Here is a 26,127-nt window from a genome sequence, read left to right on the forward strand (position 1 = left end):
ATGTTACTAAATACATGATCAATACATGTTCCACTTCTAGGTCTAGTTATTAAAGTGTGGCTATTGTGACAACCATAATTTAGCATCAATGTTTCTATGTCCATAAAGTTACCATTTTTCAACAAATCAATATTTGAATCAACAAGTAGTATTATGGAATTATGAGCATGAGCATTTAAAACGTTCTCCATACCATTAATAAAGTTAGTCAAATTGCATTTCTGGGAACGATAAAACGAAACCACTTTCATTGGTTTCCTATCAATTTTGACATTATTTAATGTGACAGCTATAAGATTCAAGAAATTATGACTTATGCAAACATCAACAGTGTATTGTAAGCGATTATTGAGATATATGGTTGTACCTCCATAATTATCTGCTGTACACTTTTAAACCCTGGGATAGAATATATCTGCGCAATACTTTCATGAAACCATGTTTCTTGGATTGTTATAATATCTGGCAATTTCACAAAACTTGATAACAAACCTTTAAACTTATTAAATTTTTCAATTGAGGAAACACTTCTGATGTTAATGTTTATTATATGAAAATATTCATCATTTAATTCATAAGTGTATTTTAAAAATTTAGAAAATTGTTTGAAATACTGATTTTTAACCATTAGAAAATATTAGATTAACCATAAAACAAATTTATTTTACATATATGGATCAATATTTATGAAGGGGATTCGTAAGCAGCTCCATCGCAATCATCACTGGATTCCACAACATCCATTTCCCTATTCCGTATCATAGATCTTCTATTATAATGCTTGTTTGTTGTTGCTTCCATCAATATCTTATCCACATCTTCTTCACACTTTATGAAAATGCTTCTCGATATATCGCTTTTCTTACAAAAAACTCTCCCATCTCTGGCATAAACATATTGATAGCCAAGAGATTTCAACGATTTTGCATAATGCAAAAGATGCAACGTATCTTTGCTTAAGAAATCATTAACAAAAACATTTTTGGTCTCTTCTTTCTCCTTTAACTTTGTCTTCGATTTCATTAGTTCTTCCTTTTGTTTCTTCGATGCAAATTTCACAACAATAGTTTTGTTTTTGTTCTTCTTATCTTTGTTTCTGTTTCCAACAAAGTAAGCTGTATCAACCGCATTATCTTCCAAATTCACACCGATACTCTTCGAGAATGGCAACACAGCATCGACGGCATTGACATCATCTTCAACTTTCAATCCATTTATAATGCAATCATTTTTTACGCGGTCATCATGCAATATTTTCATTGAATATTTAAGAGAATTCACTTGTGTTTTTAATTTTCTATTCTCTTTCTCAATAGCAGTTATCTTTTATTTTCTGCTACATCCTTAAAAACTTCTTCGAATTTCGCTGACATAAAATTTATAGACTCGGTCAGCTGATCGAGTTTTTCTAGTTTTTCTAATTTTTTTAGTTCTATTTTTATTGTGTTTAGTTCTTTCTTTATTTCATTTCCACTTTCTTCACAACAATCGTGACAGTTGTATAGTTCGCTCACATTTTTCACCAGTCTCTCAAAATCTGTCTTCGTTAAACTCGTACAACGAACGTGATAGATGTTTTTGCACTCATCACACTGTATAAAATCTTCACATCCTTCTTTTATCTCAATCTGGAGGAACCGTTCCACAGTGGATCCACTTGTATGGAGAAAGTGCACAAAAATATTATGACTAAAACCTTAGGTCAAATTTAAGTATAGGATCGAATTGGCATTACAAAATACACTAAGAAAATATACAGCTAACCAGAATTCGGCAAAATCCACTTTAATATACGTGCGTGAAAATCCACTTTAATATACGTATTAGTTTAGCGATATTTTGAATATATTTAATCAGGAGGTACCGTTCTATGGGGGATATACTAGGGCGTGGATCTGTACCGACAAGTTTCTGGGAGAAAGTTTTATACCCCCAACGAAGACTAAATACCAAATATCAGCCATTTCTGGGGAATATTGAGGCCACAACCTTCAAAGCACCGAAAAACGGGAGGTAAGTTCTATGGGGGCTATATAAAGGCGTGGACCTATACCAACAAATTTCATATGGAACGTTTTTTTTTGTTTTTTTCCTTTATTCATATTTATTGTATTTTGTACATTAATATACATAAAGCCTCAGCGCCCTGATGGCATTGTAGAGTTTTTTACAATAAACATTTTTTTTTTTAAATTTATAAATTACAGAAAAGTAATATTAAAAATATATATTTTTTACAAATGTACATAATTAGTTCATTTACATCAAAAGTGTTTCCATCCTATTACATAAATACCTTTTAGTGGCAGATTTAAAATTAGAAACGGTTTGAACGCACTTTATATCTGAAGGCAATTCGTTAAATTTCTTAGTTCCCATATAGTCTAATCTCTGTTTAGTTTTCTCAAATTTGCAAAGTGCAATTCTCAAATTGCTACTATTTCGTGTGTGAAAATTGTTCTGGTTCTGTTCTAGTATAATTGTCTGATGACCAATTTTATTAATAGTCTTAAAAACATATGTTACCATTTGATACACTGCCGCTCACTTGAATAGAACCCCCCTGCAAAATTTTTTTCAACCTCAATTTTTTCCGAATTACGCAAGATATGAAGTTTTTAAGGTTTATTATATTTTACTTCATGTCTTTGGAGTTAACTTACTCATTCATTTGCATTCAAATCCAATCTATATAAGAATTATACAAGAAAAACGAAATAAAGTCAAAAATTAGAGTAAAAAATTTGGCTCATTTGAATAAAACCCCCCTTTAAAACTTGGGAATACAGAAAGATTGTATTAGAATATCGATGCATATTCGTTCTATATTGAAAACTAAGTACTTTCAGTAATATTCAGTAAAAGTATAACCCTCCTGATTAAGGATACACCCGTATTTCCTGCTTTGGCAAGGATTCCTTAAATAATCATGTGTAATGCCTAACAAAGTTTGCTTTTTCTCTCATCAAGTTTATTTTTGGAAGCGTACTGTCTCATTTAGTCGTATATTTTACGCATAAGTCATTCCCATACATTTTAGAGAATATTTACCACTGTAGAATATGGCGGCACCTCCAGGATATCCGCATTTCTTTTCGAAAATTTAAGTTTTGATGGCTCGAAGTGTACAAAAGGTTATAAAATCATGATGATATTTCCACTCCTGACATCCAACAATGTTACTCAATACTGGATATGTTTGTTTCAGAACTCCTTTATAAGTTGTCGTGCGTAGTTATGGTGCAGTAAATTGACGCCCAAGTCCTTCATAATTAGTAATGCGTTCCAGCGCCATAAAAACACATTCATCGCTATAGAAACAATTTAGAAGATGGTGTTCCATTCAATAGACGCGAAAACAATTGTTATATAGTTATGCAATAGTTTACTTGGTTTGGTTTGGTTTTAGGACGCGCAGCTACCGTTGTTGGCAGCTACTTCACTCGGAGACCTTGAGGTCCATTGTGATCATCCTTAAAGGAACTGTGTGTTGTAGTTGGACTATATGTAATGATGATAGATGCTGGATTATTGCGGATTTGTTGTGAAGTTGAGTGTGTAGGTGATGCTGTGATGATGGATGTGAGTTTATAGGTTGTTGCTGAGGTTGTGATGGTGGATGTAAGTTTAGATGGGTTGGATGTGATGATGATGGATGCTGATTTATAAGGTGGGTGTTGAAACTGGTGACTGGTTTATTCTGAAGTAATGTGAGGTGGTTGGGCTATTGTCGCTTTATTGATGTAAAGTGGCTTGGTGTGATGGGTATGGTGAGTAATGGATATGGTTGCGCGACTGCTGTGATTGTGGCAAAGTTGTTGATGTAGTAAATGTGATGTGGGTGTATTGCCGCTGAGGGTGTTGTTCAGTGTTGAGCCGATTTCTATCCCCCTGTGTGAAGTAGAGAGAAAAAAACAATGATTAATTAGTTTTGTTTGCCAGCCATGTGAGATTTCTGGCAAATTGGTACAAGTAGATGGGGTCTATGTCGGAGAAGAAAGTCAGAGTATTTATCTCATATCTACCGAAGAGTCTCCTCGTGAGTAACGAGGGGCATCTACATAGTAGATGTTCGACCGTCTCTGTTTCTTCCGGATCTTGACATAGCCTACAGTAGTCTACACCACTGTTGTCCCATCTAGAAGTTAGGGACCTGACCATGTTGTGACCGGTAATGAGACCTACAGTGGTCTTTATCCCTAACTTATTTAGTGAGAAAAGAGAGTTGGTTCTATTTTGAGAATAGCTGGGCCAGATTGCCTTGGATACTTTACAGCCAGTTTCCATTTGCCATCTTTGCCCCGCCTTCTCAAGGAAGTAACCGGGATGTTTCCGAATGTAGTAGCACTTTGGTGGTCTGATAGATGACTCAACTGGTAAGTCAGTCGACTGAGAGCCACCCCGTGCTAGTTAATCCGCCTCTTCGTTTCCCTTTATATCACTGTGTCCTGGAACCCAGCAAAGATCAACGAAGTCGCGTACTTCAAGCAGAGCGTTTTTGCAATCGAGGATAGCTTTTGAGTTTATGGTCCATGACTTGAGAGCCTTAAGGGCCGCTTGACTATCGACAAAAATAGTCACCGGTCCTTTAAGGACACTCCCAAGTTCTTTGATCATCTCCGCTGCTTTCCTAATTGCAAAAATCTCTGCTGCAGTTATCGTTGAGTTTGAAGGATTGCTTAATTTGTGGGTTTTCGCAGAAGACCCCGGCACCTGTGCCAGCCTCCATCTTTGAACCGTCTGTATAGATGACCAGACCGCTAAGAGGAGGGCTACCACTTGACCAGGCATCTCTGCTTGGGATTGTGACATTAATTTGGTTGAAGTTGAGCACAGTGGGTATATAATCACTGATGTGATCGGGTCCACTGGACTCAACTAAATCGATGAAGGGGAAAAGGACCTTTGCATGTCCAAATCGTGAACACTGCCACATACCTGCCTCTCTAAGCCTGAAAGCCGTCCTCGCTGCCTGAAAGTTGATAGTAATGTCCAGAGGTTGGAGATCCAGTATCACATTCAGTGCAGCTTGAGGTGTACTTCTAATGAGACCAGAGATTAGCAGAGATGCAGTTCTTTGAACACTAGATAATTTGGACAGAAGTGCACTGTTCCCGAGTGCATGCCACCAGACAAGCCCAACATAGGTAAGAATTGGGAGAACCACGGTATCATACAACCAGTGTATGATCTTTGGTTTGAGACCCCAACTTTTACCAATGGAGTTCTTACAGGAATAGAGTGCCATAAAACCTCTCTTAACTCTCTCCTCAGTATTCCTTTTCCAATTTAAGCGTTGGTCCAGGATAACACCGAGGTATTTGGCTTCTGATGAGAGTTTTAGGGCAACACCATCCAGCTCTGGTAGCGGGAAATCGGGAATTTTGCGCTTCTTCGTGTAGAGTACGAGCTCGGTTTTCGTTGGATTCACACCAAGTCCATTGGTGCGAGCCCAGCTAGACAGCTGCACTAAAGCACGCCGCATAAGGTCTGATATGGTCGACAAGAATTTGCCGCTTATAAGGATAACAACATCGTCAGCATAGGCTACCGCCTTCGTCCTTAGTTGGTTGAAATTCACAAGAATTTCGTTTATTACAAGGAGCCAGAGGAGGGGTGATAAGACTCCTCCTTGAGGCGTACCCGTGCAAACCTTTTTCCTTCCGGAACTCTCTCCTAGATGGGAGTTGATGATTCTGCTCTTCAGCATTTCATCAACCCACCTAACAAGGATAGAGGAAACTCCTGCGTTAGTGAGCGAATTATGAATGGATTCCAGCTTCACATTGTTGAAGGCTCCCTCAATATCGAGGAAGGCTGCAAGTGTGAAGCACGAACCCTCCATATTCCTCTCAATATATCCAACCACCTCGTGTAAGGCGGCGTCCACCGACTTGCCTTTAATATAGGCGTGCTGCGAGTTGCTTATAGTATTGGAATCTAGATGAGACCGTATGTCGTGGTCGAGTAGTCTCTCTAGAGTTTTAAGGAGGAAGGAAGAAAGACTAATAGGTCTATAGTCTTTAGGTAGTGTGTGACTAGGCTTCCCAGCTTTGGGAATGTAAGTCACCGTTACCTCCTTCCATGAGTTAGGTATGTACGACAGACGCAGGCAGGCCCTGTTAATTTCCTTTATGGTTGCCAGTACCGAGTCAGCTGCATTCTGCAACATAGCCGGGATAATGCCATCCGGTTCAGGAGACTTATAGGGTTGGAAGCTGTCTATCGCCCATTTTATTCTTGGGATGCTAGTTAAGCTGTCAATCAGTTGCTCGTCCTGTGCCGTGCAGCCCTGATTGTGACTCGTTTGTAGCGAGTCACTCTCTAGGTCTGTACAGCCTGGAAAGTGCACTTCAGACAGCAGATTTAGAGTCTCTAGACCAGAGTTAGTCCACGTGCCGTTTTCTCGTTTGATGCTACCATGGGTTTGGGATCCTTGGATAGAATCTTACGAAACCTGGCAGCTTCGTTTACTCCTTCTATAGACTCAGCGAAGCAAGCCCAAGATCACCGTTTAGCCTTTTTAATTTCACTCTTGTACTTATTGAAATTAACCCTGTAGGTATCCCAATCTGTACTGAGAGAAGATTTGCTGGCTTTGTTGTATGATTTCCTGGCCGCCTTGCGAAGACTGGCCAGGTCTTTATTCCACCATACCGGCTGAGATTTCTTCCCAGGGTAGGTTATTGGGCAGGAATCCTCGTAACACCTCAGGAGGGATTTACTTAGATCTTTTACAGCAACCTCGACTTCCTTTGATGTAGACAGTCTTTGGGAATTGCCTAACACCGAAGTCGTTTGTATGCTGTACTTGTTCCAGTCTGTCTTCCTGGGATTCCTGTATAGTTTTTGTTTCTCCGAATTTATGGGGACTTTGAAGAGTATCATCTTGTGATCTGAAAAAGAGCACTTTTCGGATAACTTCCAGTCCATAACTTCGGAGTCTTCCAGATTGGTTAGGGTGAAGTCAATTACTTCGCCTCTAACTCTATTTTGGAAAGTGGGTGTGGTGCCCCTATTGCAAATTCTTAAATTATGTTGCAAAATAAATTTAAAAATTGACTCACCTCTAGTTTTGGTATCGCTGCTTCCCCAATGGAAGTGATGAGCATTTGCATCGCATCCAAGAATGATGTGGCCTGCGCTCCCCATTTCGTCCATTAGATTATTTACGATACCGCCGGGTGGGTCGGGGGCTTCATAGGGCATGTAGACAGAGGCCATTATAAAGGGTTTCCCATGCCCTCTGTCCATCCTTATAGTGGTGATATCTCCTCTGCTGAAATTAGAGAGAAGCATTAGTTTTAGGTTCTTTTTTGCGACTACACATGTTCTCACCTTGTCTCCGTTCGAGGCAGCGAGGACAGTGTAGTTGTTATTACTCAGTCCAGCAACCTTATTATTGTATAAATAAGGCTCCTGGACTAGAGCAATATCAATCTTGGAAGTCGAGAGAGTAAGTAGGAGTTCGGTAGCAGCAGCTTTACAATGATGCAGATTAATCTGCACCACACTGAGCTGCTGTCGCCTACCTCCTACTGTTGCTTTGTTGGGATTTTGAAGCATAACCTTCCCAATCCAAAGTTAAGCAACCCCTCTCGACTACGTAAATAGGCTTCCCCGCTAACATCCGTTGCAAAGCGAATGACAAGACCGCCGTTCTTCGGATAGGAGCTGAGAATTATCCAGTTCTCCATCCGAAGACCGACGTTCTGCCTCTCGACTAACTTCAGTATTTTGTCCAGCTCCATAGATGGAGGGGGGACCCATACTGAAGTCACCATCCCACACGGGATCTCAGCAATGCTGACAGCAGCCAAATCACTCCCCTCCCAAAGAGGATCAAGGTTGTTAACCGTAGATCTAAGGAAATCCGCAGATTCCTTATTCTCGCAGTTAACAACCATGACCCCCTTATAGGGGGCAGACTGACCGAGTCTCACTTTACTGCGATCCACCTCGTCTGAGATGAGGACGTCTCTAAGATGACCCTCGATTTGCAACCAATGACTTGTGCTGATCCTCCCATTGGGGTCAGCCTTGTCAATGATGGCCACTCTCAGGTCATCCGGAACTGTCCGTCGCAACGCACTGTCACCCTGCTTGGATGTGCAAGGTTTCTCTTGAGACCCGCTGGCTGGTTCACAAGGTTTTTGTGAAGGGACAACGATTGTGGAAGTATTACTCTTCCCTGTGTTGTCCTTCACACTCTCCTTGATCACCTTCGGCTCGCAAGGTTTTTGCGTGGTGGCGGTAGCTGCGGAGTGTGTAGCCCCACAGTTACTGGCACCTGCACTGACCTTGACTACCGGTGTAGCAGAGGTCTGCGAGATGATCGGTCGTGACAGGGATGACTTCTTCGCAGCCGGTGGTTGCTCCTCAGAGGACCTCATCCTCTTCACCACTACGGGTTCGGTGGAGTTTGTCCTTGAGCTACCACTGGTCTTTGAAGAAGTCTTCCCTGGCACTGACTTCTCATCCCGTTTTTCGAGCTTCCCCCTGCCCATCAGCCGACCCACCTCCATCACCTTGTTTATGGGCTTAGAAGAAGGGGCAGCAGAGGGGTTTGGGGAGGCAGCGGTTTTTTTGGGCCTGGTTTTTGACCTTGTTGGCTTCTTCACAGTCTGTATGGACTGTGATTTTGCCAGGTCCCCGGCGGGTATAGTAGTAGGAGGGTGGTCTGTCGTCACATCCGTACGGGTTACGGCAGAATACCCTCCCTCACTCGACGTGGGAATTTTATTGATTAGGAAATCCTTAATCGTTAGGTGAGGATATTTCCTTTCAAATCTCCTCACAAACTTTAGGGTTTTCCTAATCAATTTAAATTCCCTTTCGGTGATGGTCTTGGGGTCCTTATCGACAAATCGCCCACAATACGAGATTGCAAAGCGATAGTCTTTCCTATCCATAGCCTCTTTGCTTGCACGTTTTGAGGTTGTGGGTTTTTGCGACTCATCCATGACTTCCATGGTTGCGTCGCACTCTCCGACAACTTCATCAACCGCAGTTTGCCTAAGAAGCTGTGAGGGTTTTTCTCCTGAACAAACTGGAGGAACGATTTTGTCGGACAGAGGTGACGACTCAGCTTGACCTGTGGAGGGAATAATGGTGGTTTCCATCATTTCTTCCTCGTTGGTTAAAGTTGAGTCATTTACCTCGTCGACCTGTTCGTCATCCAAATTTGTTGATGTGAGAAAGTTCTCATCTATTTTGGATAGGAGGACCCTGCTCTGTCTGTTTAGACTGTCGTTAATTATGTCTAACGTAGGGCTGTCGACCTTACCCCTGGTTGGGGTACCACGCGAAGTGGAGGGGGAGGTTAAATGAGAGTTGCCCGTGTCCATATTCCTAATCGTCAACGAGAGAGAGGTACTTGCACTTGTGGAAGTGAGGGTGCCAAGGCATCCACACCAACATCAGTCGGGGTTTTTTGTTTTTTTGAAGGTTTTTGTTTTTTGGGGGGGGGGTTTTTTAAAAGTTCTGATATCCATAGGCTATTTGGTTTAAAGGAAGTATGGGAGGTCAACCGTGGCATTGCCTCCTTACCACGGTAAGGGCATTGACAGAAGAACACGTTCGTTACTCGTTGATTCGCCCAGGTGTCAACGAGGCTCCGTTCGAATACAGTTTTAGGTACCCCACTGCAAACCTTAAAACACCGATAGGCACGAGTTTTACGCATAACACCCCGGTGTTGGGGGATCTCTGATGGGAGGAGATCGCTACCTGGATAACCTTTGGACAGCCGCACTCTCTCGCGCTCAAAAAAGTCAAGTAAAACGGAGCTCTATTAGTCCGTTTAAGATGCCATGTCGAGTACCGAGAGATTGCGACCTAAGCCCCTGTATCGCGTCAAGATTGTTATCCCTGATAGATTGTTACCCCTGACAGGGAATGAGGAGAGTCCTTAATAATTACGAATGACTTGGGCGTCAATTTCTTTCACCCCAAATGCGCACGACAATTTACAAGGAAGTTCTAAAACAGGCATTTCCAGTAGTGAGTAACATTTTTGGATGTCAGGAGTGGAAATTTCATCATGATTTTATAAACTTTTGTACACTTCGAGTCATCAAAACTTAATTTTTTGAAAAAAAATGAGGATATCCTGGAGGGTCTGCCATATTCTACACTGGTAAATATTCTCTAAAATGTATGGGAATGACTTATGCGTAAAATATACGACTAAATGAGACAGTACGCTTCCAAAAATACACTTGTTGAAAGAAAAAAAGTAAGCTTTGTTAGGCATTACACCTGATTATTTAAGGAATCCTTGCCAAAGCAGGAAATACGGGTGTATCCTTAATCAGGAGGGTTATACTTTTACTGAATATTACTGAAAGTACTTAGTTTTCAATATAGAACGAATATGCATCGATATTCTAATACAATCTTTCTGTATTCCCAAGTTTTAAAGGGGGGTTTTATTCAAATGAGCCAATTTTTTTACTCTAATTTTTTATTTTATTTTGTTTTTCTTGTATAATTCTTATATAGATTGGATTTGAATGCAAATGAATGACTAAGTTTACTCTCTGTGGCAATTTGTAGATTATCTTTAATGCTTTGTTTTGCACGCGTTGTAACGATTTCAGAGACGTATTCGATTTGTTATAAGCATATATAATAGCCAAGTATTTCAAATGTGATTGAATTAATGAGTTGTATATCATTAGATTTGCTGCTTGATTCAACTTATTCTACAGTTTGTATAAAATACCAACTGCCGGAGCTATTTTCCTTTTTAAACTATTGATATGCAAATCCCATGATAGATTACTTTGAAGTATCATCCTAAATAATTAATGGAGTTTACCTCACATATAACTCTACCATCAACATGTATGCAAAATGTGTCCGTATTTCGCCTAGGTCTTTGTGGTCGAAATCTAATGAGTTGTGTTTTGTTAGGATTTAACACTAAACGATTTAGTCCTGCAAACTCAACTACTAAAGCGGCATCTCGTTCCATACGAACTCTCAACTCAACTTCACTTTTATATGGTTATAATAAACATACATATGTCATCGGCAAACATAAGTTTCCCAAACAGGCAAAGATTTTGCAAGTCATTAACGTAAATTGAAAACAATAAAGGACCTAATCCACTGTCCTGCGGAATTCCAAAATTAATTGCACCCATGTAACTTTTCTCATCATTAATTTGCACATATTGTTTCCTGTTCGATAAATAGCTTTTAAACAACATAACTTCCTTACCTTGAATGCCATAATACCTCATTTTTTCCGTCAATATGTCATGATCAACAAGATCAAAAGCTTTTGTTAGATCAAAAAATATTGCCGCTACTTTACTAAATCCACTATCCAGACCATTACAAACTGTATGCGTAAGATTTATAACTGCATCCACTTTTCCGCAACCTTTTCTAAACCCAAACTGACTCTTATAAATTAAATTATTTCGTTCTAAATACGTTTGCAGTTTATCAAATAGAATTTTTTCCATAATTTTGTCAACTGACGACAAAACGGCAACAGGCCTATATTTATCCACCGATTTTGCATTTGTTTCCTCCAAGATTGGTATGACTTTGTGTATTTTCAGAGCCTCTGGATAAATGGATGAAGAATTCATCATATTGAAAACAGTAACTAATACTGGTGATAATTCTTGTGCACAGTTTTTAACAAATTTTTGGTAATATATTATCAAATCCTGGACTTTTAGCACTCTCCATTTGGGATAAACTTGCAAAATATCTTGTAATCTTATGTTGTCTATTGCAAATCGAGTACGAACTCTAGATAATGTTTGTAAAGAATTAACTGTGTCAGTTGTAAATGTTTGAATTTGTGATCGTAATTCGGATGAAATGGTTAAAAAATAGTTATTGAATAGATTGGCTTTATCAATATCACTAGTAACACTATTTCCTTGTGCAACATTCAACTCAATATCAACTTTACTGGACTTTCCAAGGGATTTGTTGATAAAATCCCAGCATTTTTTCTGATTATTCCCTATCTTCTTAAACTATCCTCGTAATAGCTCTCTCTGCATACATTGGACGAAATTTTTATTATTCGACTAATACGTTTTAATGTATCCTCAAGTACATCAGTTCTATTTTTTGACCTACGCCGTTTTTTTAATAAGCGTTTCTTTAGCATAATTAGTTTCTCAAAATTTCTATTTATCCAGGGAGATATCTTCGTTTGTAATCGAGTTTAATTTTTTCTTCTGTCGTAGATCCTTCTATTGAAGTCTGAATACACGATATCAACCTTTCAGTCAAAATAGACACATCTGAACACCCAAAGTTATTGGCCAATGTATTTTGTAAGATTGCTTTCGCCTTTTGGTAATCACAGTACTTTCTTAAAGTCTCTTCAATATCAGAACCAACGCTTTTTGCTTTAAATTTGCAAGAAAGTAAATTATGATCAGAAAGATCGCATTCCACAGAATCCACTAACAAATCAACTGAGATGTTACTAAATACATGATCAATACATGTTCCACTTCTAGGTCTAGTTATTAAAGTGTGGCTATTGTGACAACCATAATTTAGCATCAATGTTTCTATGTCCATAAAGTTACCATTTTTCAACAAATCAATATTTGAATCAACAAGTAGTATTATGGAATTATGAGCATGAGCATTTAAAACGTTCTCCATACCATTAATAAAGTTAGTCAAATTGCATTTCTGGGAACGATAAAACGAAACCACTTTCATTGGTTTCCTATCAATTTTGACATTATTTAATGTGACAGCTATAAGATTCAAGAAATTATGACTTATGCAAACATCAACAGTGTATTGTAAGCGATTATTGAGATATATGGTTGTACCTCCATAATTATCTGCTGTACACTTTTAAACCCTGGGATAGAATATATCTGCGCAATACATTCATGAAACCATGTTTCTTGGATTGTTATAATATCTGGCAATTTCACAAAACTTGATAACAAACCTTTAAACTTATTAAATTTTTCAATTGAGGAAACACTTCTGATGTTAATGTTTATTATATGAAAATATTCATCATTTAATTCATAAGTGTATTTTAAAAATTTAGAAAATTGTTTGAAATACTGATTATTAACCATTAGAAAATATTAGATTAACCATAAAACAAATTTATTTTACATATATGGATCAATATTTATGAAGGGGATTCGTAAGCAGCTCCATCGCAATCATCACTGGATTCCACAACATCCATTTCCCTATTCCGTATCATAGATCTTCTATTATAATGCTTGTTTGTTGTTGCTTCCATCAATATCTTATCCACATCTTCTTCACACTTTATGAAAATGCTTCTCGATATATCGCTTTTCTTACAAAAAACTCTCCCATCTCTGGCATAAACATATTGATAGCCAAGAGATTTCAACGATTTTGCATAATGCAAAAGATGCAACGTATCTTTGCTTAAGAAATCATTAACAAAAACATTTTTGGTCTCTTCTTTCTCCTTTAACTTTGTCTTCGATTTCATTAGTTCTTCCTTTTGTTTCTTCGATGCAAATTTCACAACAATAGTTTTGTTTTTGTTCTTCTTATCTTTGTTTCTGTTTCCAACAAAGTAAGCTGTATCAACCGCATTATCTTCCAAATTCACACCGATACTCTTCGAGAATGGCAACACAGCATCGACGGCATTGACATCATCTTCAACTTTCAATCCATTTATAATGCAATCATTTTTTACGCGGTCATCATGCAATATTTTCATTGAATATTTAAGAGAATTCACTTGTGTTTTTAATTTTCTATTCTCTTTCTCAATAGCAGTTATCTTTTATTTTCTGCTACATCCTTAAAAACTTCTTCGAATTTCGCTGACATAAAATTTATAGACTCGGTCAGCTGATCGTGTTTTTCTAGTTTTTCTAATTTTTTTAGTTCTATTTTTATTGTGTTTAGTTCTTTCTTTATTTCATTTCCACTTTCTTCACAACAATCGTGAAAGTTGTATAGTTCGCTCTCATTTTTCACCAGTCTCTCAAATTCTCTCTTCGTTAAACTCGTACAACGAACGTGATAGTTGTTTTTGCACTCATCACACTGTATAAAATCTTCACATCCTTCTTTTATCTCAATCTGGAGGAACCGTTCCACAGTGGATCCACTTGTATGGAGAAAGTGCCCAAAAATATTTAGAGTGTAAAAATCAAGCAAATGTCCCGATTACAGCTTTGTGCTGCTGCGAAGAGTGTTTTAAGAAACCACGAGCGTAACATTCTCCCCCCTTTCCCCTCTGGAGGGGGTATATGGTAAAAGTTGTTTTATAATGTTAATACAAAATGACATGAACAAAGGTCCCAATTATCTTATGATGCACAAAAAGGCTTGGGGAAACAAAACAATCTCAAAACAACATAAAATCCAACCAATTTAGCGGATTAAAAAAAAACAACATTTTTGTCTGAAAATTGGTACAATTTTTAATATAGATCTTATAGAGTTCTTCCTGGAAGGCACGTACCGCCAACGTAAGACAGATGTGGAAGAAGATTTCATCATCTTGCCACTGATACCAATTATGCTAATGTACGTGGTCAGATAACAGAGTTATACGCTAATATATCGATAGAAACCCTATTCCAGGGCAGCTTTAGTCAGCGACCCACCATTTATAGTCTGGCACTAGATGGCAGCTGATTTTAATACCGAATAATCTTAAACCCATTACCTACTTTGGAAAATTATTCCCGAGGTGGGCACTGGTGGGCATCATGACTAAAACCTTAGGTCAAATTTAAGTATAGGATCGAATTGGCATTACAAAATACACTAAGAAAATATACAGCTAACCAGAATTCGGCAAAATCCACTTTAATATACGTACGTGAAAATCCACTTTAATATACGTATTAGTTTAGCGATATTTTGAATATATTTACTTGCACTTAAAATATAGATTCGCGTTCGAATGAAACAAAAATTAGTGTATTTTTAAAAAGGTCCATGTCATAGCTGTCAGAGTTGCCAGATATTGTAACAAATTTTTGACATTAATTTTTTTATTTTTGGCCAATGAGTGGATCCACTGTGCGTTCTATGGGGCTATATGAGGGCGTGGACCTATAAGTACAAATTTCTGCAGGAAAGTTTTGTACCCCCAAAATACCAAATTTTAGTCATTTCGGTGTGATAATGGGGCTAAAACCTTAAAAATACCGAAAATCGGGAGGTATCGTCCTATGGGGACTATATCAAAACGTGGACCTATGTAAACATTTTATGGTAGAAATGTTTCTTATCCTCTGGAAACACAAAATTAGAACCGATTCTGTGGTCAAATGGGACTAATACATTCAAAATATCGTAAAGTGACGCGTACTATATAAGGGGTGTTATATGGGGGCTATACCAAAACGTGAACCTATATAAACAAACTTTGGTAGAAATATTTTTTAGCCTCTGAAAACACATAATATCAAAGTGCAACCGATTCGGTGGTCAAATGGGACAAGTATCTTAAAAATTCCTTAAAACGACGACGCGTCACGCGTCACTTTGTATGGGGGCTATACGAAAACGTGGACCTAAATAGCCCGCTTTCAATACCAAAAGTCCTACGTACATATAATAGATTTTACCAAAATTTCATCCACCTACTTCAATCCGTTCGGACGCTAGACTGATTTCCACAGACGGACGGACATGACTACATCGATGTAGAATTGCACGCTGATCAAGAATAAATATAGTTTGTGGGGTCTACAATTATTATTTCGAGTAGTTACAAACGGAAAGACAAACTTAATATACCCCCCATCTTATGGTGGAGGGTATAAAAACAAAATTGCAACAGATATCCCAATAAAAACGCCACGGATGTTCTGATTTAGAAACACTGACATGGTTGTATGTTTGGTTCTTGCTGCAATAAGAGCAAATCAACAAATTTTTGTTATGCTGCCTTCGTTGTAATTCAACGACACATAACAGCCTTGTTTGGCAAACAATTTTGTTGGGGTTATATGGGATAGCCATAGAAAAAAAATCTCATGGAGATTGTTTCTTTTGCCCCTCTTATATTTCCAGTCGCAGATTGATGTTTGCGTATAAAAATTGTTTTTTTGAACAAAATTTCGAAAAAAACTTCGGCGAAGAGTATCCCCAAAAAGTCTTCCCTGCTTTGTCCCTTTGCTAAGAATGCCACTTTTTCTCCACTAATAAATTCGTTGTATTAAAATGCTAAACCAACAGTGGGATTAAGCCAGACTATTTAAAAAACCAACAGCTATCCCAAAAAAAAGGCCACCTTATAAAATTTCTAATTACTTTCCGGTCATTTCCAATTTTATTGTGGCCCAGGCAATATTAGGCAGGTAGGTATGTAGGTAGAAATAAATTAATAATATTATTTTAATATTATTTATGACAATCACAGCATTTTAACATACCAGTGACAGCAACTAGAACATTATATTTTTACCTCAAAGCTCCATTTCGATTTTTAATCTGTTTGTCGTATATGGACATGGTACTTTAAAACGCAATAATCGTGTATCATTAATAATCATTAATGTTATCCTAAACCATTAACTGGTTATCGTACAAAATTGAGTGTAAATGATATGAAAACCTACTGCACTGAGGGAAAAAGGCCTCTCTAACATATTACCCAAACATATTTTGCAGCAAACATATATTTGCTTGCAACCAGTCACAAACATAACATAAAGTATTTGTTTGGCTGCAAACAAATACTTGTTTGAATGTAATATAAATAGAAACACAAAGGCCACAAAAAAACAGATACATACATACACATTTATAAATGGAGGTGTTTTTCTTTTATTGAAATGCATAGAAATACCAAATACAAAAGAAACAACAGATCCTCCTATCAAAGCTAAAATCATCAGCGGGAAAGCGGTATCTGGAATCAAATATTTATATAATGTAATAAATAGGTACATCCATACTTCAAATTCATATACATATGTATGTATATGAAAAAATATATTGATGTTATAACCAATATTAAATGCGATTTCTTCTTTCTCCCACAGCATATTTCTATTTACCTTTTGGATTGCATTATAAAATTTCCAATTATAAAATGTAATGGGTTTTAATTTACTACAAAGCACTACTACTTTAAGAGAACACAAATCACTGATCTATTCATTCACTTTACCGACTAGGGCAGACATGGCCAGCAACAACAAATTTCCTATGCCCGCGGGCATAGGCAAAGCGATCGTACTCACACTAGGGTTATGACTTTTTGACATTTTTCCTCAAAACTGATTTCCTGTATCAGGGATGAATTAACTTTTGCCTATTAATCACTATGCTATCGTTTATTCCATTGAAATATAAAAAAGTTCACGCACAAATCGATTTTAAAAAAATAATTTTTTGAAAAAATATATGAAATGAAACAAAAAATTTTTTTCAAAAAATTATTTTTTGTTGCATTAATGAATAAATATAAGCCTACTAATAACTATAAAAACGTTTATTTCATTCAAATATTAAAAAAAGTCGCGAAAAAAAGTCACTTTGAAAAAATTTTAAATTTTTTGTTAATAAAATTATATTATTGAATAAAAGCGTTTACGACATTTTTACGATTCTCAGAATTGAAGAAAAATAGTGAGAAATAAATTTTATGTCATTTTAATTATCTCATGTGGCTCTAAAGTTTATTTTCAATGATATATCTGTTTTCAGTGACTTCAAAAAATTTTCCATAATTTTGATAAATTCAAATTTTAAAATCATGTTGTGCGTGAGGTTTTTTCACCGAATCAACTTATAATTAAGATTTTATGTAATCTTATGGCAAAACTCATCACGCTATGATACAGGCATATGAGGTTGTAAAAAAGTCATAACCCTAACTCACACGTATAGAGTAAGCATCTTCGTGTGACTTCGTTAGGTTGGCGTGTTGTTTACATTTTGCAAATCAGTCGATAAGAAGAACGTTGGTTTGTTAGTGCAATACTTCCAAGGCGATTGTTTACATTTATTTAATGATTCAACCAACCCATTTGAACAAATATAGAACATTTTCTATGTGATGATTATATGAGACGGTGGTGCAGTGGTAAGCACACTCGCCTTGCACTCTGAAGGTCCGGGTTCGCTTCCCAAGTCAGACAAAAAAACATCACATTTTTAAAATGACAAAATTAATGTAGGCGGAAATTGCAACGAATAATTTCTCTACAGTAGAAGAGAAATAAAAAAATAAATAAAATATTAAAAAAATAAATAAAACTATAAAAATAAAAATAAAAAAAAAATAATTAAAAATAAATAGAAAAAAAAAATATTTTTTTAATTTCTAGAACTATCGCGGAAATGATCATCTAGAAGTGTCGCTGGAGTGACTTCCAAGACGACATCCCGGCGTGGTTCATTTCTTCACAACGGAGGTCACTTCAGGGTGACTTCTGCGACTATCGCCGCAACTGTTTTCATCGCCCTGGGCGACACGCCTAAGTTACTTCCGCGATAGTTTTTGCTTGCAGGGCTAATGTTGGTCGTTCGGATTTTTTATACTCACACAAGCGCAATGTATAATCTGCAAATGTCCCTGCAAACCATTGGAAGATTGTTGGACGATTTTTCGACCAGATTTTTCTTCAACGCTTCTTTCCGGCGATCTTTTAGCGAATTTTTATATAAAATTCACCCATGCGAGTAATTTGCCATTCGTAGACGATTCTCAAAAATTATTGTTTATTATCAATCGCTACTACAAATTACCTGTTATGCTTCTCGGCGATCTTTCCGCGAAGTTGTGTTATATTCCGCTATTGCTAGAGCAGGCGAATAATAAAGTATTCTCCCGAACCCCGATCACGCGTTTGTTACTAAAATTTTTGATTTGGTTGCTTATAATTCTCATATACACATTCTGCATAACTTTGGTATAAATGGCACGTACTATATTATGAGTATTGACAAACATAGTACATGTCTGGATTTTGCCAAGTGAAATTAAGAAAGGCCCGAGAAGCAGTATTAACCACTATATCATAAGGAATGATAACAAATCCGAAAATAAAACAAAAAGTATAAAAATCAAAGACAACAAATGAAAGCAACAAAAAACAAAGAATAATGAAAAATAAATTTCCTTTAATTTTTTGTTTATAGTTTCTTCTTCTTAAGATCTTCCAAATGATTCGTCAGCGAATCTTGGTCGCGATTCGCATTCCATAAACACTTACTTTAGGTTGGTGTTACGCGGAAGATTTTTAGGCGATATCGCCTGCGAAAAATTATTCGCCCAGGAAAATCGCGTATTATTCTTAGGAGATAGAAATGGTTTGCAGGGTGTGTGTTTTTGGCCATCAATGGACTAGAGCGATCCACACTGAATGATTGTCCAGAAGAAACTGCCTTCTATTACACCATACCCTCCAAACATTTGAAAGTTAAATATATCTTCCCTCAGTAAATGCGTTTCTGTAAAGTGCCTGCATTCAGTTAAAAATACGACTGTTGTCTATTTACAAGAACAAATATGTTGTTATCGCTTTTTTATCCGTATGTGGTCACAACTGCGTGACTTACAGGATTGTAAAAAGCGACACTTTATGTCGTACAAAAACAAATGCTTAAAGTCTGGAGTATTGATACTACTCTCTATTATAGAGAGTATTGTTTTCAAAACAAGACGTGATTTCTTCATTTCTTGTGAGGTTCTGTTAGCAATCGGTACAAACTTTATACAAAAATTTAAACTGTTTATTTATTTTTTTATTTACAACTTTTATAAAAAAGTAAATCAAACGTATTATTATTCATTTGAACTCAATGTAAATGCGGTTATAAAAGGTGCATTGTATTATAAAAATTGTTTCTTTTTGATTAATTTTATAATAAAATGCACCTTTTATAACCGCAGTAACATTAAATTCAAATGAATAATAATAGGTTTGAATAAACAATAAAAAACTAAATAGCCTTTTACAGATACTGTCGCTTCCGTCACTACTGAAAGTTTCGTAAGCGGTACCTGCATGAGTACCTAATGCACACTCAAAGTGCCCCGGTTCCGACACTCCAACTGAATCGCATAAGAAACATACAGCAGTGACGGAAGCGATAATAGAGTTTGGGCCGCATAAGTGGAACAGTTTCTTTAGTCATTTTTGTCTTTTCGGATACAAATGCGACTGTCGCAGTAGACACAACTATCGCCTTTCAGTGACTTTTGCGTCAAGCAAGCGATAGAAAATGTTTGGAGGGTACAAACAGCTCTTTATTATAATACAAGCAAGAGCCCTGTTGTTACGCTCTTTGACAAAAATCCCCTCTCCTCAAATAAAAAACATGTTCTAACATAAAAAATAAGTTGGTACCCAAACAAATAAAATTGAGATATCTTACAAAATGTTGCAAACATATATTTGTTTGGACCCAAACAAAATATGTTTGGATCCAAACATGTATTTGTTTGCAACCAGTCCCAAACAAATATTTGTTTGGTTTCAAACACATTTCTAACATATATTTTTCTGCGTGTTGAGAATATTTTACTATACCCTACACCACAATTTGGAAAGGGTGTTATATGTTTGTTTTGCTATAAATGCATGTAACACCGCGAAATATTCGTCGTAGACGCCCCTTGTGGTGTACCAAAATTATTATCTAAACGAGATGTAGACGTGTGTCCTTCTGTCCGTCCATCCATCAAAAATTTAATCAAACTTCAGGCCGCAAATATGGACCAATTGTCATGAAATTTTGTTTAGGGGTTGGGTTCCGACCAAAATAGAAACGATACGTTTTTGGTAATGATCGTAAAATATTAAGAGGATGAAATAGACCAAAAACAACATTTTTATCCGATTTTGTAGCGGCTTTGCAGGTCGCAATAATACTCTGATCGGCATGAAATTTTAAGCAAGGTTTGGGGTTACGACAAAGAAAAAGCTTGCTATTTGTCATAAAGATCATTTTAACGGGTTAAATGGGCAAAAACTTTTGTGTGAAAATTGGTAAAATTGTTATATAATGACTATATCTTTATTCCTGGAAGACACATTCCACCCGCGTAAGTTATATTCGAAAGAGGAACTCTCGTCCTTTCCATTGATGCCCATTATGTTGATGTACGTCATCAGATAACAGATTTACAGCCTAGTGTATATAGGGATCCAAAAATTTTTAATGTGAGTAATGTTACCATAATCACGCAAAAGTCGCAGTTATAGTTCAATACGAGGGGCTCTAAAAACTGTCTGGCCTAGTCAACACGCAGTGTCGCCAGACGTCATTTGATATTTTTTTTTGTTTGACAGTTTTTAGCCTAAACGTACTCAAGACAGTTTGACATGCGACCTTGTGTTGGGCTGTTTTCAGCGGCTTGATTGAGACACCTCCAAAGCATGGTTTTTGAACGCTTTCACAGCATCTTCTGGCGACGAAAATCGTTGACCACTCCTATTTTTCTTGGTGTGCTGCAATCAAATGAAGTCATTGGATCCCCAGTCAGGGCTATACGACGCATGACCCATCAATTCCACGTTTTGTCTGGTCAAACAGGCGCTGGTTTGAATCGATATGTGAGAGCTCACATTGTCATGGTGCAGAATGATTTGTGTTCTCTTGTTCGTTATTCAAATTTCTCAGGAGACTTCAGACAAACTAATTGTAGTGTAGCACTCAAGCCGCATAGCTGCCACACGATCAGTTTTGCCGAAGAAACAGGCGACCATTTGCTTCGAAGGTTTATTTCCATGAACAACTTTCGTTGGATTTGGCTTGATTTCAAAGACCCACCCAAACGGTTGATTCCTTTTTTGTTTCGGGCTCCTAAGCATAGATACAAGATTCGTCTGTGACGATTTCATTAATGTCGTATGAAGCATGGCGATTGTTTTTGTTCACAATTTCTTTGTACAAACCCACAAGGGCCTTTTTTTGAGCGATTGACCAATTTTGCTGGATCTTGCGAGAAAAATCCATTTTTGCGGCCAGGTGTTCATGCAATATCAAATGTTAGTTGGTGGATGAAATACCCAAGGGTGCCTCTATCTCACGGTATATAACATGGCAATCTTGCATTATCCGTTCACGCACGGCTTAATTTTTTTCTGGTACAACGGCCGATTTTGGGCTACCGTCACAACTTTCGCAATTTTGCGAGTGTCGGCTACGATTGAATTCATTAAACCAGTTCTTCATAGTGATATAGGAAGGACCTTTATCGACATACAAAGATTTAATTTGATATATGCACTCGTACCGCGATAATTCACGTCGAAATTTGTGAAAAATGATGGGACAGAAGTGTTCACAAACAAATTTCATTTATTTGCAAAGTGATTTTTTCAAGTCACTGTAAACAACACAACACATGGTCGTATGTCAAACTGTCCTGAGTACGCATAGGCTAAAAACTGTCAAACTTTCCAAAAGTATTTAAAATTACGCCTAACGACGCAGTTGCCTAGGCCAGAAGGTTTTTAGTGCCCCTCGTATTGATAAAATTTTGCATGAGCTGAGAGTTTTAGTCAGGGAAGATGCAAATAATTTTGGATAATGATCCGATAGTGTTTAGCTGGTAAAATTGACATTGTGGAAGAAATTTTCAAATTTAATTTTTGGTCCATATTTTGGGAGACAACCAAACTTGAAAGCCGACTCTTGACATTTCCCTTTATGCACATTACATCAATGTAAACGTAAGATAATGGAACTATTGTCTAACATATAAGTGGGATCTTTTAGTATGTTAGTTTGTTTGTAAAGAACTGCATTTACCTTCCATGCAACAAAATGCAGAAATCATTATTGTAAAGTTTTCTAGTCATGATAGAGAAATTCCCACTTGTTTAAATTGATGCAAATTACAATGATGTACATGTGGTCTTCGTGTTCTTGTGCTACATTTGACCTAAGGCCTCGAAATATTGGTTGTATTTTCATTGGTCCATTTGGCAAAAATCAACGAAAGCAATTGCTAAAAGTATTTTGATTTTTTTTAATGCGAATTTTCTTTAGCAAAAAATGTCCGTTTGTCCATGACAATATATGGAAAAACGTTTTACATTTCCAGTAATGACGGTGTATGTACAGTGTACACATCGCTCATTTACTCAAAGAGTAGCATAACTCAAAAAATGTGTTTTCTGAGTTAGCGGCTGCTATTCCTGGCTACACCCATGTCAATTGTTACTGTGTTAAAATCCCCCTTGCATTTTTACAAAGAAGACATAAGAGAGGTACCCAGCCCCTTTCAAAATTTAATAAAACATATAGCCTATTTTCACTAAGGGCCATCCTGTACATTCTCTGACACTTTCAGCAGAGTCGGTTCAGTAGTATTTGAGTGATAACATGCTTAAGAAAGTGGGCGTGGTAGGCCCCAAATAAGTACATAGGGTCGGATGCACAACCACCATTGCCTCGCAACTTAATTTTCTGACCGATACGTTCTTAAGTTTTGCAAATATAGCGATTTTTAAAGATAGGCCATAGGGGAGGTGCTTCTCCCCCTCCCAAATTCAACCAAATATTTAACCTATCTTCACCACCGATCATCCCTATACATTCTCTGAAATTTTCAAGAAAATCGGTTAAGCAGTTTTTAATATATAACATATTTAAAAAGTGGGCGTTAAAATAGCGTTTTTAAAAAGTGTCTTTAGGCCCCAAATTAGTACCTAAGGTCGGAGACACAAACACCATTGCCTCGCAATTAAATTTTCTTATCGATGCGTTCATCAGTTTTGCTAAAAACAAAAAAAAAAAACATTGTTCCACAACATCCCGTACTTTACTTATTTTACTTATTTTAAAAAAGAGGGCGTGGTCAAGTCTTTGGTTTTCAAATAAGTAGGTAAGGTCGGAGACACAACCACAATTGCCTCTCAATTAATTGCCAAACCGATACATTCGTAATTATTATAAATATAGCATTTTTAAAGAAATATGGTATAGGGGACAGTTTTATACCCCTAACGAAGACTAAACACCAAATTTTAGCCATTTTTGTTGAATATTAAGGCCACAACCTTAAAAATAACGAAAATCGGAAGGTACTCTTCTATGGCAGCTATATGAAAACGTGTATATATATACTGATAACACTATGCAACACTGAAAATGCAAACAACTTCTAGTATTAATTTTTTGAAAGTACATATTTAGACTACAAAAACCCTAGTTGGGTTTTGTCCTGTCAGATCCAGTTCGGATTTTATGGCCTCATCTAAACCGGGCTAAATCTACACTTTTTTGCATTTATCAGGTCTTTATCTCAGAAACGAATAGGAATTTGGCCTTGCTGTCGTTAGCAATATTGTAGCCATCAACTAGTAGAACTTATCTTTTGAAGAAACCACATAAGAAAAACTCCGTCTAGGGCATCAAAATCTATAAAATATAGAAAATTTTACATAATTGCTGAAATTCTGGTCAGTATCGGCTAAACTATTGGGAGTTGAACCAAGTAATAAAGTTCTCAACAATTCTTTAGAACATTCTGAAACTCTAAAATGCTTACTTCATGTTGTTTCAGCGGTATTTTGCATCATATCTTTTACAACATGTATTTTAAACACAGTTCACACCAACAGTTTATTCTCGCATTTCGGATTTCACTACATTATTGACATTTTTATTAAATCGTCGTTGAGAAATGTACTGAAAACAACGGGACAGAGGCATTTTACAACAATGACATGTTCTGAAGAGTTGTGTATTACATTCCAGGGAATATTTTTCCAAAAGAAAATATTCAGAAAAAATTAACGGTTTTGGAGATACGGTGCGAAATGTATAAAAATTGTGGTATTTTTGCATATATTTTGAAATTTGAGGCAATAAATGTAGTTTTTCGAGTTCATTATTTCTCCAAATATTGTGTTCTTGTCCTTATCTACAAATTTGCTTCAGAGGTCAGAAGAAGATTCGCATTGGTTTCAGAGATATAGCCCCGAATTTCTTTAAAAACTCAATATTTAACCATGTTTAGATGGGGCCATAAAATCGGAGCTGGATCTGACACAACAAAACCCAACTAGGGTTTCTTGGCGTTTGGGTCTGTACTTTCAAAAAATCCTCAGTTCGAATTGTTTGCACAAGATCACCTTAAAAATGTTGCACAGTGTAATTCTCTACTGGAATATTTTGTACCCTCATCGACAACTAAAGTCTAAATTCCGTCCATCCTGGTTTGATAATGACGCCGAAATCATCAAAATACAGAAAATCGGGTGAGACACGTTTCTGGGGGGAAGTTTCGTAGCCCTAGAGTCTTCTCATATTAAATTCAGACATTTCGGTGATAAAATGTGGCGAAGACTTTAAAATTACCGAAAATCGGAGGCACCGCTTTATAGGGGCGGTGGATTTTCGGTATTTTATATTAGAACGTGGATCTTTACTTAGAAATTTCTGGGGCAAAGTTTTTTAGTCCCAAAAAAGACGAAATAATAAAATATAAGCCATTTCGGTATGATAACAGAGGTAAAACCTTCATCATACCGAAAATGGGGAGGTATATTGTAGGAGGGCTACATCATAACGTGGACCGATGTAGCCCATTTTCAATACCAAACATCCTAGGAGTAAAAAAACTTCTATACTACGAATAGTTCGATGTGTTACAAACGGAATGACAAAGTTAATTATGGTGGAGGGTATAAAAACAATTAGCGACGAATACAATGGTAGAAGTGCGATGGAATTATGTATAAGGGTACCCCCGACTTACGGTATTTTGACGTTTTAACTATATTTTCAGACCGATTTAGCTATAATTTGACATTTAGGGTTCTTAAGTGTCAATAAACTTATATATCAAAATTTGTGGACAAAGGTCGACGGTTTGGTATAGCCCCCATATAACGGTACCCCCGATTTACGGTATTTTGACGTTTTTAGCTACATTTTCAGACCGATTTAGCTTTAGCGATTTAGGGTTCTTAAGTGCCAATAAACTTATATAACAAAACTAGTGGACATAGGTCCATGTTTTGGATAACCCCCATATAACGGTACCGCCCGATTTCAGGTATTTTGACGTTTTAAGCCACATTTCTAATTTGACATTTAGGGTTCTTAGTGACCAAAAAGCTTATATTCGAAAAATTATGAAAATTATGTTTTGGTATAGCCCCCATATAACGGTATCTCCCGATTTTCGGT

General features: G+C 36.9%; 1 protein-coding gene across 1 annotated transcript; it reads right to left on the reverse strand.

The window, feature by feature from the left end:
- Positions 1-7,167: 7,167 nt before the first annotated feature.
- Positions 7,168-8,176, reverse strand: LOC141390818 (uncharacterized). The gene is made up of 2 exons (XM_073963778.1): positions 7,339-8,176; positions 7,168-7,279 (listed from the first exon to the last, which is right to left on the reverse strand). Exons 1-2 carry the CDS (start codon positions 7,564-7,566, stop codon positions 7,199-7,201), a joined length of 309 nt encoding a protein of 102 aa, XP_073819879.1. The 5' UTR covers positions 7,567-8,176; the 3' UTR covers positions 7,168-7,198.
- Positions 8,177-26,127: the final 17,951 nt, after the last annotated feature.

The sequence above is a fragment of the Musca autumnalis genome, unplaced genomic scaffold (genome assembly GCF_047663935.1).
Source record: "Musca autumnalis isolate F117 unplaced genomic scaffold, ASM4766393v1 scaffold_1, whole genome shotgun sequence".
NCBI lineage: Eukaryota > Metazoa > Arthropoda > Insecta > Diptera > Muscidae > Musca > Musca autumnalis.